The sequence below is a fragment of the Ursus arctos genome, unplaced genomic scaffold, assembly GCF_023065955.2.
Source record: "Ursus arctos isolate Adak ecotype North America unplaced genomic scaffold, UrsArc2.0 scaffold_22, whole genome shotgun sequence".
NCBI classification, from domain to species: Eukaryota; Metazoa; Chordata; class Mammalia; order Carnivora; family Ursidae; genus Ursus; species Ursus arctos.
In genome coordinates, this window is record NW_026622897.1 from 20503705 (window position 1) to 20519168 (window position 15464).

The 15464-nt window shown below is 39.6% G+C and overlaps 2 protein-coding genes across 4 annotated transcripts; one reads left to right on the top strand and one right to left on the bottom strand.

The window, feature by feature from the left end:
* Nucleotides 1-93: 93 nt before the first annotated feature.
* On the top strand, nt 94-12585 carry HYLS1 (HYLS1 centriolar and ciliogenesis associated). 2 transcript variants are annotated; one of them, XM_026505459.4, is made up of 5 exons: nt 94-191; nt 1126-1161; nt 2799-2848; nt 8261-8379; nt 11292-12585. In XM_026505459.4, the coding sequence occupies exons 4-5, from the start codon at nt 8366-8368 to the stop codon at nt 12217-12219; spliced, it is 942 nt and encodes a 313-aa protein (XP_026361244.1). In that variant the 5' UTR covers nt 94-191; nt 1126-1161; nt 2799-2848; nt 8261-8365; the 3' UTR covers nt 12220-12585. The 2 variants fall into 2 exon arrangements, with proteins under 2 accessions (XP_026361244.1, XP_057172706.1); XM_057316723.1 differs by having other exon boundaries at nt 108-191; nt 11295-12585.
* On the bottom strand, nt 4828-14697 carry PUS3 (pseudouridine synthase 3). Of its 2 annotated transcripts, XM_026505458.4 has the most exons (5): nt 14632-14697; nt 7334-7758; nt 6654-7219; nt 5604-5794; nt 4828-5466 (listed from the first exon to the last, which is right to left on the bottom strand). In XM_026505458.4, the coding sequence occupies exons 2-5, from the start codon at nt 7706-7708 to the stop codon at nt 5156-5158; spliced, it is 1443 nt and encodes a 480-aa protein (XP_026361243.1). In that variant the 5' UTR covers nt 7709-7758; nt 14632-14697; the 3' UTR covers nt 4828-5155. The 2 variants fall into 2 exon arrangements, with proteins under 2 accessions (XP_026361243.1, XP_044242485.1); XM_044386550.3 differs by lacking the exon at nt 7334-7758 and having other exon boundaries at nt 14632-14666.
* Nucleotides 14698-15464: the final 767 nt, after the last annotated feature.

Genomic DNA, 15464 nt, shown 5'->3' on the forward strand with positions numbered 1-15464 from the left:
GCTGAAAGGCGGTGCCGAGGGCTCGGGTTCGCTCTTCAGGTTTAAACGGCGACTGCGGGGCGGTTAACTGCGGCCTCGGCGCGTGGGCGGGCTGTGCGCCTGCGCGAGCTACGGGACGCTAACGGAGGCCTGCGGTGCTGTGCTAGCGGGGCGGCGGGGCTCGCTGCGACGAGCTGACCTCGGCGGGGCAGGTAAGCGGGCAGAGGCTGGAATAGGGGCTGCACGGGCCTAGGAGGGCCGGCCGTCCGCTGCTGTGGAGAGGTCGGGTTTTGAAAAGCGCGGAATGGGAGTTTCCCCCCTGGCGCGGCTGGGAAACGCCTGAGATCCCTACTGACCCCAGGTCTGCTGCTCCCCAAAGCAGGTGTAAGCTCTGTCGTGCTGTGCCCTTGGCGTGCCTGAGCCCCTCGAGTCACTTCGGGCGCCCGCGGCGCTCCCGGTTTTCACTGCCTGCCTGGTGGCTGCAGCGGCGGGCAGGTTCGTGGCCCAGAGGGCGGCGGGGGGCGGTGCCGCCGAGGGAGCCGGGTTCCCCGGAGGCCGCGAGCATCCGAGGCGACAGCCACGCCCAGCGCCAGGTGGGCACACGATTGTCTTTGTTGTCGCGCGGGGACTAGAGTCTTCCCAAGCCCTGGTTACTCCCTTTGTGAACTCCTGGGTGTAACCGTGTGTGCACCTCTCTCCCTAATGAGTTAGGATACCCCAGATGAAAATACACCTTTTTTTCTGATTATAAAGTTATACAGCCCCATTGTTTTTAGAGATAAATCCAAGAAGTACGAACGTATAAAGAAAAAAAGGGAAGAAAATACTAGATATTCCATCGGCCTCAGATAACCATACAAAAAACACCACTTCATATTTGGGTTTCCTTCAGATGTATTCATTACGAATATATACTTACATGATTATGCTTATAAAATATTTATTTTTATATAATTGTATATTTTGAATATAATAAAGCATATTCATTTAAAAAGTAGATTATGCCTTAGAATTTTCGGAACACATGCTTGTCAAATATAGATAGGTATTACCGTTTTTAATGGATGCATGGTATTTCTTGAAATTGCTGTACTGTACAATATATTATTTAACCAATACCCTAATGATGGATACTTGTTTTTCCAGCTTCTTCATCATAAAATAGGATGATGGTGGCTACAGGTATGTATACATGTTTGCATTCTTGTTCAGTTTATCTCCTTAGAGTAATTCTTGGAAGTGGATTATGGCTTGGAAATTGTGGTACAGTTTAAACTGTGATTCATAATGCTAAGCTGCCCTCTAGAAAAATTAATGTCCTCCCACCCATCCACACAGTGTAACCATGCTTATTTCTCCACCCTCTAACTGGCGCTGGATATTGAAAAATCTTACCAATCTAAAAGGGTATCTTAATGTTTTTATTTGTTATGAATGAGATTAAACATCCTTTTCTATGTGTATTAGTCATTATTTCTTTGGTAAATCATCTGTCTTTCCCCTATTCTGGTTTGTGTACCTCTTAATAGCTTTCTAAGAGGAGTTCGAATTTGTGATTTTGAACCTGTTAACAGGTGTTCCTGTTAACACTTGTTCTGTTAACAAGTGTAACGGTTGTTTCTTTGGATTAAGGTTGTCTTTTGTCAGTGTTTGTTTTGTTTTGTTCTAATGTTGTAGTTCTTTAAGCTGCTTGCTTACCTCCCCAGAGGTAGAGGAATTTGTTGTAACTCTGCAGTAGCCCCCCTGTAATGGTTAGAATCCAACTACTATTCCAGTTTAAAATCCTCCCCTTCCACCCTTGAAACCTTTTCACTTGCAACTACTAAGCCTGGGACACTGAGTTGCTCCAGATTTTTGAAGAGAAGGTGCTGTTGGGTATTTTGGTCAATATTACCAGAATCTGCAAAATATAAGCTGCTCTAGCTTCTGTGTGAAAGTTTCCCAAGTAAAGCGAAAGGATTATCAGGTCTTTATATTAAACATAAAGAATTTACAGTTACCTGTGGGCCTTACTAAAGTTTATATTTTGTTATTTACAAATACCCATCTTCATACATTCAAGAAAAAGAATGGAGTGTGCCATAATTTAACTGCAAAGAAGATAACAGGTTAATCACTGTGAAGTATAGTACACATGCCCTAAAAAATCTCTTTGGGCTTTAGTGTTGGAGATCCTCCTAGCCCGGACAGAATGCTATTCCATTTCTGTCCCTGCTTCATTGTTTATCTTTTTATTAGGTAGTTTTGTATTGCATGAACGTTGAAATAAATGGTGTAATACTTTTCATAAAGAACCATTTTATTTACTATATATGTATAATGTTACATATATATTACATGTTATATATTCATATATAATGTGTATAATGTCATTTCAACTTCACCACCTATTGGAATAATTCCATTTTTCCAATGAAGAAAGGAAGATCTAAGGCCTACTTCTAATGTTTATTTAGTTCCTACCTTGAGTCAGAAGCTCAAATTTATAAATTTGATAAATATTACCTCAGATAATTTAGGTACTTTTGCAAAGTTACATTTTGGGATTCATCATTGTTTCATCTATGATGATTTTCTTGAGTTGATCTATGGTAACTACCAAAGACATTATCACTAAATGCTGCTTGTACTAGATTTGATAGTATAGTCTAGTTAACCTTGAAAGGATTTTACTTAAGATGTAGGACCTTGATCCTCTCACTCCTTTGCTTCTATAGAATCTGCCAAGCATGGCTTTTTAGTGTTTTTTTGTCCCATGTATCATCTCTTTAGAGTTGATGTTTTTTAAATAGTGATTTCATAAATTGTTCTTTTTCCAGGTTTTTCTTTAACTCAAAAACTAATGGCAGTGGAGATACACTGAAATCAGGTAGGAAGTTGAAAAAATGAAATGCTTTGGTTTGTCCTTAACATGTGAAAGTGAGGATGTTCTACTATATTCAGTGATTACACTGAAAAAGATCCTTACATCAAAATTAAAGAAGAAAGCAGTACTTTAAGAACATTCAGGGTATTAGGAAAATTTGGCAAATCAGGTTCCAAAAACCAATGACCTGATTCAAAATCCAGAGGACTTGGATTGTGCAATTGGCTAGTAAGAATAAACCTGTTATTTTGTACACTATTTTCCCATCTCTAAAATGAGGATCTTTTCCAGTTCCTACCCTGCTAGAATGTAAAAGCTATTATGTGTCTTCTTCAGTACTCCAAGGTCACTTGACTTTTCTTATACTATTTTACATCCTAAACCTGGAGTTTTTTCAGTGAAATCTTTTATCTGTGGCCCACCAGCTACTAAGCTTCTGTGGCACTGAACACAGCATCAGTTCAGTCTGTGTATGTTAATATTGTTTGTAATTGTCCCATATGTTGTCTTAGCTAGCAGCTTGAGGATATAAACCATACTTGTATCCCTGGGGTTTTGAACCTAAGTAGGAACAAATTGTTGATTGGTAAGTAAAACTTTGGATCTCGGACACATAATTATTTCATAAATGTACAGAAGTATTTCACTCTGCAGTGATGAAAATTAGTATCGAGGCAAAAGGTCTGAGTTCATTTGATGTTTATTATTATTGTAATTGCTATAAGAGCTAATGTATCATTTTAAAAGAACTTTGAACTCTTTTGAATAAATATTGGTGTTAATATTTTGAGGGTTACTTATGTTTGAGAACAAAGCCCCACCTTATTTTCCTGTCCCTTGCGTCTTAGATGTGCTTAAGTCTGAAACCTAGGTGTTATCCTGAAAGCCTCCCTACTTTTGAACCTCACATTCACTCAGCCATAAAACCCTGTTGCTTCTCCTTTCTTAATTTCAAATTCATCTACTTCTTTCCATCCCCCTTATTACAAATCTAGTCTAGGCCATCATCATCTAATTCCTTGATTACTCTAAGAGCCTCCTAACTGGTCCCACTGTCTTGCCCTCTTCCAGTTCACACCGTATCCAGAGCAATATTTTTGCTACACAATTCTGGCTTGTATTTTTTTATTCCCCCAGTGGCCTCTCAAGATAAAAATCTAAGCTTTTTTAGGAAGGCTTACAGGACTCTACAAACATGATTCTTGCTTCCTTTTCTAAACTATGCTCTTGTCAGTGTCATGCCATAGACTCCTGTATTTACAATTACCTGCAGGCAAGTGCTGCTCTCTCTCACGCTTTACACAAACTGCATCTTCTGCCTTGGACGCACTTAAAAAGTTCTGCTTCTTTATCCCCACTTTAACTGGCTCCCACTTGTTCTACAAGATTTAGCTTGGAAATCTCTTTATAAGAGTTTTCCTAAAACCACTACACCAGGGGGTGGTAAACTCCATGGCCTATTTTTATATGGCCCATGAACTAAGCTAAGAATGTTTTTTACATATGTAAAAGGTTGTGAAGAAGAAAAAGGGGGGGAACTGGATGGCTCAGTCACTTAAGCGACTGCCTTTGGCTCAGGTCATGATCCTGGGGTCCTAGGATCGAGTCCCGCATTGGGCTCCCTGCTCAAGGGGAGTCATCTTCTCCTTCTCTCTCCCCGCTGCTCATGCTCTCTCTTTCTCAAATAAATAAAATCTTAAAAAAAAAAAAAAAAAAAAAAAGACTGTGTAACCAGGACAATTTGTGGCTCACAGCACTAGACTGATAAGCTTTATAAGAGATGCTGTGTTTTATTCAGTTAGGTCACTTTCAGGTAGTAGTGTGCCTTTCATAAACCAATGTACCAAATATTTAACTGATTAAAGTTCTTATTTTAAATTTCTCTCTTAAAAAATAAGACACTCAGGTAAAGCTCTTTACAAGAATTCAGATGAGTAGTGAGTACCTCATTTACTTTTTAAAAAGACAGCATAACAAATTAGACACTTGCAGGATCAGCCTTTAATGAATTTGAACACAAGGCACAGGTTTTCATGTGTATGTAAATCTCTCCATTTCACAATTGCTTTTTGCTGCTTCTATCTATTAATCCTTTTGGGGAGGAATGAGAATGTTTGAACTCTTAATTCAAGCTAGAACTTCCTTTATAGGGCTTAATGGTCATTGGGGTTGGGTTTTTTGTTTTGTTTTTTTTTTTTTCAAAGAATCAATCATCTGAATTTTAAGGACTTCTTGCAGTACATATTATCTTGGATTTCTTTTCTGTTCACCTACCACTAAGTAGTTGTTGCCTCCCAGATCCTGTTATGGTTAACTGATGCTTCTAATTTCTGTATCAACACAGACTCTCTTTGTTGGCTTCTCCAAAAGAGTATTTTCTTCCTCCATTGTATCATTACAGTCCCTTTTCGCTTTTGTTTCTTCCTCATGGAATAAATGTGGGTGCTCGATGCGTCCCCTACGTACAAAATGTTGGATCCGGGATTCTAATCCTTGGCATTTAGGACGATCCATTAGGGGTTTATATGTGCGCATTTTCACTCCTTCTACAAAGGCACTGGTCTGCTTTATGACAGAGGGCTTAACATTTCTCCATTCTATCACTCCATCCATCTTTGGTCCTATAATAATACAATCAAATATTACATGGATGCTTTACCACAATAGAATCACCTCCAAACTTTATATAAATCTACCTCCCCCCATACCCATATAACTTTGGTTCTAGTAAATGTATCCAAGGATCTTCCTGTTATACCTGTCCCACAGGGGACTGCTACGGAGTCCAATCCTTGTAGCATGCTATACAGCATGTGCGTTTTAACAGCATGATTAGCCCATAGTTGTTGTAGATGGGTCACATTGAACTCCTGAACCTCCCGATCATAAATCCACTGGATATTTTCAAACTTACAATCATACAAGACTAGAGGAAATTCTACGGCCATACTAGAGAGAAAAAGAGACAAGAAACACAGCATGAAAATACACAGCAGCCATCCAACAGCCTTGTTTTTTAAGAACATGGTGGTGGGGAGGGTAGGTAATTGGGTTAAAAGGGGAAAAACTTTGTCAGTATTGACCAAAAGATAAGAAAATAAAAAAAGATCCCTAACCTTGAACAACTTTACCATGAAAAGAAAAAAACAACAAACCATGGATCAACTAGTTAGGCTTGATCTATATTAGGGTATATTTCAGTGATAACAGGTCGCCGAGAGGTGAGCTAACTTACCTCAACCATAATGCTATAAAATTATTTTTTTTATTTTTCCAAACTTGTTACTTTTGTATGGTATGAAGTAAAAACTAGATTTCACTGCTTAGGAATGAATTGTTGGTCTATCTGACCTCAGCCTGCTCTCAAAAGAAAAGTCTGACTATTCTTCCCATCTTTCCTACCATTTTCAGACACTGAATATTAGGAAAAATTCAAAAGTACAATAGTATGACTACCCAATAATATAAAGCAAGGAAGATTTAATATGAATAGTTTGAATGCTCACTTTTAAACTTCACCAGAACCTAACAGTAATACCTCTCAACATAAATTCAGGGGAAAAAAACTTAGAAATGAATGTTACTTTATTTAAGGGGCCTGGTCCAAACACCTATTTCTTACTAATGGGACAGAACAAGGAGAGCATGTTCATAACATTCTGTAAGACAGGTGACCTAGTTAATGAGACAGTTGTTGGGAGAGGAAGATATGTTAACCTTTAATCATTTAAATTATTTAATATATTTAAAAGTATTCTAAAGACAACAACTGTTTTGGTTTTTTTGGTCTGTTTTGTTTTTAACTTACCTGTACTGAGGTTTCTGGGGGTTTTTCTCTATGTTCAGCAGCTCATCAATAATCTCTGGCTTCTCCATTCCTTGGCCAATCAGAAAAAGGATAGCCATCATACAGCGGACTTGATGATAAAGGAATGCCTGGCCAGTCACTTCAAACTGACACAACTGGAAAGGTTCTTGCCATGTCTCCTTATCCAGGCTCTGGCCCACTAGCTGTACTTGAGCAGACAGAATAGTCCTCTGAAAATTAATGACTCCATTGGCAACATCCATTTTACATAAGTTCCTAAAGTCATGTGTGCCAACATACTTCTGAGCTGCATAGTTCATGGTTACAATGTCTAAGTCAGCACGAGGGAAAAAATAGCGGTAAGTCCGCTCCAGACAGCTAAACCTAGCACTGAAGCTGGGTTCCACAGGGGCCCAGGCCAGTACACGGATGTCTGGAGGGAGTACCCGATTGAGAATGTGGGTATAGCGAATCTCTTTAGCAGCATCGCTGACTTCATCTTTTACATGAAAATCCTCTGAAGCTCTGCCCTTCAGAAAGTGAGAACGAAGGTCGAGAGAAATCACCTGTGGAATTAAAGAAAAATGTTTGTTTTGGAGACACAGTCTGCATTCTTAATACGTAAACCTAAAATATGATGGTATTGCAATTGTTTTGAGAAAGAGTATAGGGGCCCTTACCTGTCCAAAGGCACTAACTCCTTTGTCTGTTCGCCCACACCGGTGATAGTTGGATGTCTGTCTGCTTTCTACTAGTCGAGTCTTGGTTAGAGCCTCAAACAGTTTCTCTTCAATTGTATTGTTTGTGTTTTCCTGACTGGCAAAGCCCTGGTATCCCCAGCCCATATAGGCTATCTTTAGGGCTACATGTCTTCGACCATGAGCACTGAAATCAAATGCACGCTTAGCTTTTCCAGCTCCTAAAGAATTTTCTCTCACGTTTGAATCTTTGTTGTTAGCCTGTTCTTTTTTAAGTCTTTGTACCTCCTGCTCCAGTTCTTGTACTCTCTTTAGGAGTTTCTCAGTCTGGATTCTATCTATTTCATTTTCAGCCATGATAAGACAACCAACCCCACGAATAAAGGAATCATATAGGTCCACTCTACCTGAAAAGAGAGTAAAAGGATAGAAGTTTCAATGTGGATTACTTTGGTGATGTCAGTATCATTCCATTATGCGCAGATAGTACCTAAGATTTGATTTAATGCCTAAAGGATATATTTCGCTTTTGTCCAGGGAGATGAGCATTAGCTTAATTGTTAAGGATCCACAGATGCTCTTCTTTTCCATCCTGTCTGGCCATTTCACAGGGGAAAAGAAAAGGAAGGGGGAATAAGAAATAGCATCGTTAAAGTTTAGTCGGGGAAGATGTTTGTAGATCCCATTTCTTTCTTCACTAGCTGAGATGATTTAAGGACTGATGTTACTGATATTTCTTCTTTAAAACATTTCCTTTTTTGACTTTTCATTATACTTGTCCAATCTTTCTGATCACAAAATCTGTTCCTATAGAATATGTCTATTCTCTTTCTACTAATTTTCCAATATTTCAGATAAAATTAGTGGCTTATATGTTCTAACATCTAACACTCAGTTCTGTCTTAAAAGGTGCTACAGTAGAGACTAGCCTGATTGATGAAACTTATCAATGATTGCACTTCATATTGGAAATAGAGCCTGAAGTCAAGATTTTCGCACTCTAAAGCAGTTTTGATGGCAGAAAAAAGGTAATTAAGCATCACGATCCTTTTTTTAAGTCTAATTTATGTTCTGTACCTCCAGTAGTTGTTAAGAGTCAGTCAGGAAAATGTAATTAAGATGTTGAAATTCCTGTCATATTTCAAAAATATGGGGACAAATGTACTACATCCTTAAATTTGGGACAGTGCTAGACAATCTATGACTGACGGTCACTTTAGTTATGGATTATCTCCCAAGTCTCTTCTAAGGCCATGTTATCTAATTCTTTTTTTTTTTTTTTAAAGATTTTATTTATTTATTTGACAGAGATAGAGACAGCCAGCGAGAGAGGGAACACAAGCAGGGGGAGTGGGAGAGGAAGAAGCAGGCTCATAGCAGAGGAGACTGATGTGGGGCTCGATCCCGTAACGCTGGGATCACGCCCTGAGCCGGAGGCAGACGCTCAACCGCTGTGCCACCCAGGCGCCCCAATGTTATCTAATTCTTGGTAGCTCATTTAGTTTTTGGCCTTTGAGGGTTTCTTATATCTACGATAGATTAAAAGTTTAAATACAAAAAAAAAAAAAAAAAAGAAACTATAAAAGTACTAGAAGAAAACCTTTTTTATAGTCTTGGAGTGGGAAGGGCATTTCTAAGTAAGATCCTGCAGAAGTGCAGAAACTGTAGAAAACCAAAAAACGTGACTACCTAAAATTGAAAGTTGTACCAGCAAAAAATAAAATCAGAAGGTAAACAACAAACTTGGAAGAAAAATAATTATGGCAAGGGGCTAATTTCTTAATATAGAAGTATTTTATGAATGTATACATCAGTTTTAAGGATCAAACAGAAAAAGTCCAACAACCTGAGAGGTAAATGGGAAAGGAAAAGCATTTCATACAAAAAGGTGGGGGGGGGGAGCTTATAAAAATGCATAAGAAGTTGTTCAAGTCTGCTCAATTTAAGTGCCATTCATAGGAGAACTATTTTTTACCAAACTGACTGCAGAGAAGGTTTGATAGTGCACCACTTAGGAGAAGGAATGAAGAAACAGGCTCTGGAAGATGCCATCAATACAGCTTCTTCAGAGGGCATTTGATAACAGCCAGCAAATAGAGCCCACACATCTTCTGACCCACCTACTCCATTTCTAGAAATTTAACATACACATATACTTGTACAAGTATGAAAAAACTTAAAAGATACTCGTCGTAACATTCGTTTTAACAAGACTGTAACCTAAATTAAATCAGGGACTGAATGAATAAATTATGGTCGATCCATACATCGGAATCCTATGCAACTTTAAACAAAATGAAAGTCTCCATGTGCTGATATAGCTCGATCAACCGAGACTGTCTTTAAGGTTCAGAAGAGTTGCATAATATGTTCCTTTATGGTATAAGAATGTACATGTGAATATGGAAAGATTACTAGAGAAAGCGTAAGAAACTGCCTTTGAGAGATAGACTTGGTAGGGAAAGGGGAGATCCTTACTTAAAATTACATGTGCGGGACAGCATAGGGAATAAAGTCAGTGGTACTGTAATAGCGCTTTATGGTGACAGCAGCTACACTTGTGAACTTAGCATAACCTATAAACTTGTCAAATGTACACTTGAAATTCATGTAACATTGTATGTCAACTATATTTTAATTTTAAAAAATTGCCATGTGCATGTACTAGTTTTTCAGTTTAAAAAGAAAAATTGTAGGTTATTAAAAACAAAAAAGAAAAATGGTAGGGATATTGGAAATAGTGGGCAGTAGCTACCTGTTCTAGATCCAGTCAGGAGACAAGCATTGGGCATTTGACTGGTTGGTTTGGGTTATAAAAGTTATTTCAGTGACAGGGTACTGGGATGAACAGATTTAGCTTGGCAACTGAAGATGTATTAAAATTACGTCAGCATAGAGGGGCATCCGGGTGGCTCAGATGGTTAAGCATCCAACTCTTAAGTTTGGCTCAGGTCATGATCTCATGAATTGTGAGATCAGGCCCCATGTTGGGCTGCCTGCTCAGCTTGTCCCTCTCCCTCCTCCCTTCTACTTGGGAGCGTATGCATGGGTGCGCTCTCGCAAATAAATAAAAAGCTTCAAAAAATCTCTTAAGCATAGGAGTGTTTATATGCATATCACTGCTTTTGTGATGGTTTTGGATTAAGTCACTCTCATAGTTAAAAGAAAGGACTCTGAAGCCAGACTGCCTGAGTTAGACTTCCAGCTCCACCACTTACTAGCTGTGTAACCTTGGGCTAGTTATTTAACTTTATGCCCCGTGTTATTCATCTGTTGAAAGTAGGTAAAAAGTACCACTTCCTCACAGGTGAGGATTACATGAATTATAAATGGTAAGCACATAGAACAATGCTCGATATATAAAGTGCCCCTCTAAGTGTAAGTTGTATAATATCCATTAAGCATTATATGCTCCATATCATGTAGTTACAAGTTTTTGTTTTTTAAGATTTTACTGAGAGAGCGTGTGTGTGAGCAGGGAGGTGGTTGCAGAGAGAATCTCAAGCTGACTCCGTGCAGATGCAGGGCCCGATCTCACAACCCATGAAATCATGACCTAAGCCAAAAACAAGAGTCAGACACTTAACGGACTAAGCCACCTAGGTGCCCCAAGTCACAAGCTTTTTTAATGCCAGAACTCACCTGTCCGGTGCTAGGAGCTACTAAAGGTAGCAGGAACTACCAGGCATTAGAAAGTGGGGGCAAACAAGAAGAGAGTGGAAATGAAAGCAGACGATGGATTCTCCGGAGCTGAGTTAATGCTCCTCCAAACTGCTACCATATTACCCTTTACTGTAATCTATTTTATAACTATTACATTTATGATTGCCTTAGCCATTCTCTCTCCGTCTGACTACAATAAAATAGTACACAAAAAGGGAATGAACAATTTATATGAACTAGGTATTACCAGAAATCTGATCAGTATTTTTTCTTGCAGAAGGTCCTACAGTGTAGGGGAAGCAATGGAGGAACTCATGGGACCCAATGAACAAAAGTGGGCCAATATGGATCCAGAAGAACGAATGTTGGCAGCTGCTACAGCTTTTACCCATATCTGTGCAGGGCAGGGTGAGGGAGATGTCAGGAGAGATGCCCAGCCTATCCAGTATGATCCCTACAGTAAAGCTTCAGTAACCCCAGGAAAGCGACCTGCTTTTCCTTTGCAACTGCAGTACCCACATGTAGAAAGTAATGCCACTTCAGAAACAGTCTCTGAGGCCTCCCAAAGACTCCGAAAGCCAGTGATGAAGAGAAAGGTGTTGCGAAGGAAGCCAACTGGGGAAGTATTAGTGACAGATGAGTCAATTATCAGTGAATCAGAGTCCGGTACAGAAAGTGATATGGATCTCTGGGACTTAAGACAAAGGCTGATGAGTCTGCAGTTCCAGGAAGACAGGGAATCCCCAGTTGACATTTCACAAAAATTTAATTTACCACATGAATACCAAGGAATTTCTCAAGACCAGCTCATTTGCTATCTACAAAGAGAAGGAATGGGCCCTCCGGCTTATGAACAAGACCTGATTGTTGCCAGCCGACCCAAGTCCTTTATTCTCCCAAGACTGGACCAGCTGAGCAGAAACCGAGGCAAGGTAGACCGGGTAGCCCGATATTTTGAGTACAAACGAGACTGGGACTCAATGAGGTTACCTGGTGAGGATCACAGAAAGGAATTACGCTGGGGTGTCCGAGAGCAGATGCTTTCTCGAGCAGAACCCCAGTCCAAGCCTCAGCACATATATGTTCCAAACAACTACTTGGTGCCAACTGAGAAGAAAAGATCTGCCCTTCGTTGGGGTGTTCGTTGTGACCTTGCAAATGGTGTCATGCCCAGGAAGCTTCCCTTCCCTCTTTTTCCTTCTTAAATGTTTTTTTTTTAACCTGTTATGGGATTGTTTGGGGGTGACCTGGTTCTTTATCTCTGTCCTTCTATTTAAATAGAAACTAACTTGAAAGCCCATGGAACATTATACAGTAAGGACTTCACCCATCATTGGTCTTTCCTAGGTCTGTATCACATTGGTATCAAATACCCCTTCACTTCCAAATTACCACTCTCAAATCCACTAACTGCAAGAGAAATCATGCCAAAGAAAAACAGACCTAGTCTTCTCACTTTGTCAGATAGCACTGTTTCTGTTCTATACTGTTTTTAACCTTTGGCCAATGTGAGTTGCTGTTTTTAAAGTTGCTGGGCATTAAGCTTATTCATTAAAGAATTGGGATTTTGTGAACTTGATCTTATTTTTACTTATTAATACTTCCCAAAGTAAGATGATCTCAAAACTGAGTTATGACTCTGGTTCCAATCATTACTCCCTATCATACTTTCACCACTTAAATACTGAGAGCCAAAGGAAAGGAACAAAAAACTGTCCTTTATGCACACAATCTTAAAGGAACGAAGAAAAGTAACAACATATCTCCATTACTAAAGGAACATACTAAATCTAGAAAATTTAAATGCTTCTTAATAGACAATATTATATAACATATAGGATTCTAACCCTTTTTTTTTCTTTTTAAAGATTTTATTTATTTATTTTGACAGACAGCCAGCAAGAGAGGGAACACAGGCAGGGGGAGTGGGAGAGGAAGAAGCAGGCTCCCAGCGGAGGAGCCTGATGTGGGGCTCAATCCCAGGACTCTGGGATCACGCCCTGAGCCACCCAGGCGCTCCACTAACCCAAGTTTTATTTCAGAATTACTTCAATAATTTATTGCCCTCCAATTGTCACTTCTAGAATACCATGCTTTTTATAATTTGCCACTGAGATTTTCTTGGAAATTATGCCTGTCACTTGAAGGCTATTCCCACTCAAAAAGAATTTATTAACATTTGGAACTAGATGTAGACACGAATACCAAAATGAACCTGGCATATTTGGGTACGGACCAAAACACTAAATCAGTTCACCTTAAATTGGATCTGTTATTGATGCTTCTAATCCACGGAGGAACATCTAAATCTGGAGGTTGTGTTTTAGCATTTGAAGCCATTAATTAGAGTGACCGCATAAATAGTTTGCTTGTTCAAGGGAAAACAGCTGTGCAATGCAGAAATGAGTAACTTTGACCATTACTATCTGCTATATCTTCTCCATAATATTTAAGCTACATCATTCATCCAGTTCCACTGCGAGACATTTATCAGGAAAAAAATAATCAGTAACTCAAAGACAGATGTAGGAAATGCTCACTGCAAATAAGTAAAAACTGCAAACTATCCAACAGTGAAATGATTAAATAGAATATAGCCATTGAAAATAACGGGAAACTAATGAAAAAGTACAAATTAAATGAAACAGGTTGTAAGCTATATGATCGCAGTCATGTGCACAAAGCACAAGGAAAAATCAAAACGTAGTGGGATTAAAGGTAGTTTTTATATTTAAAATTAAAAGCCACATGGCATTTTATATGCAAATTACACCAAAGACTTACCTCCATATTATCTCAAAGCCCAATAATTACCAACACAAAAAGTTTCCAGAATACCTAGTTTAACCCATAGTTAACCAAAGAACTAGTCCAAAGGGCTTAAGCGCAGGTAAGATTTGTAGCAAAAAGACTTGAGCCCAAGACCCCTGACTCGGTACAGAGCTTCCTCCAGCACACCACAGCAAACCCTAAGCAGACCTAACGCTTGGAAACGGGCTGCCAAATTACCACAATGAGGGAATTGGTGTATGCGCTGAGCATCGACTGTAAACATAATTCGCTATCGCTAGAGTTTCAATACTTATTTTTTGACGTTACAAGACTTAAATCTCAAAACATTAATAACCAGTGGAGTAGGAGAAAGCGTTTTCCATGATGAACCTTATTTTAAACCAAAGAGGGAAGGAGGAGGAATACCCAAAGGATCAGGAGACACGCGCTATGATCATTAACAGTGAAAAGCAATCGCGTGGAACGCAAGCTCCCTATTTGAGAAAAGTCGCCACGCCTCCCTCCCCACGTACTACTGGAATCCTGAACTCTACTAGTATTTAGTTTTATAAGCAAACGATTCTGAGGCAGCGGAGACTTAACTCCAAGTCCAAGGGCCCTCTAAGAATCGAATTAAAGAAGTTCCTACGCTGTGAGTTTCTGAGAGGAGCTTCAAAAAGCACCAGATACAAAAACAGGGTCCTAAGCTACATCCCACTTCTACCCATCATTGCTTTGAAGATTAAGGTATGGGAAACGGGGGAAAAGGTCCAGCTGTTTGTCCATTTATCCGCTCCTCTTTGTATAACCCAGAAAATAATTCATCCCCGAACCCCCTTACTTACCTTCCGGTTGTCGACCGCGCAGCTTTTAGCGAGACAGGAAGCTGTCGCTTTACGTCTTCCGCGCGCGCGCCCAGGATCTCATGGGAAATGTAGTTCACTCTTGTGGGAAATGTAGCTCCAAGAGACAGAGGTGCAGGCTTTACGCGGAAATTTGCCTAATATTATCTAGTCTTCTCCACCTCCGACAAAGCAGAATCTGGGGCCTAGAATAAAAGGATATATTCTAGTGCGATAAATTAACGGAAAAGCAGTTTTTCAAATGTCTTCTATCCTTATATGAAAGCTAACGTTAAAGAACCTGGCCCGATTTTATACCTACTTAAATTAGTAGAAAGTTACCATTGTGAGACAAAATCGTTTGCTGTTAGGATCCACATGTGAAGTCTGAAAAGGAATTTGATAACCTCAAAACAAACGATTGAGACGCCTGAGAGTTACCGAACAGAACTGGGGAGCCTTGCTTCAGCACCACGGAGAGATCATAACTAGGTTTTTGCTTTGCCTGGGTTTTTGCAGAGTTGCTGATCCAAATCTCAAGATTCCAGTTAGAAAACTGAAAGAAATCTAGTTCTTTTGTCCAAATTTAGCAGTCAGTAGTACAAGGAATCTATGCCAGATTATGCAGATACGGGTAGGAGGTGGAGGTTGTACCGCAAGGAAAACATTTATCTCAGGATTGCATTAGCAAAGGGCACACACCAGAATTAAAATTAAAACAAGCCGGTATGTGGAAACACCACAGGTATGAGAACAAGGGCGACAGTTAGAACCTGAACTTTACTTCCTCTTCGCATCTTTCGCATTTGAATTCATTTGTCAGATGAAACTCGCCA

Excerpts from the sequence above, each read along its gene's own strand:
- PUS3 (XM_026505458.4), bottom strand. The coding sequence starts at position 7,708 with ATGGCTGAAAATGAAATAGATAGAATCCAGACTGAGAAACTCCTAAAG. Across the intron at positions 7,220-7,333 it reads GAGTTAGTGCCTTTGGACAG|GTGATTTCTCTCGACCTTCG; the intron begins GTAAGGGCCCCT and ends TTAATTCCACAG. Across the intron at positions 5,467-5,603 it reads AGCAGTCCCCTGTGGGACAG|GACCAAAGATGGATGGAGTG; the intron begins GTATAACAGGAA and ends GTATTATTATAG.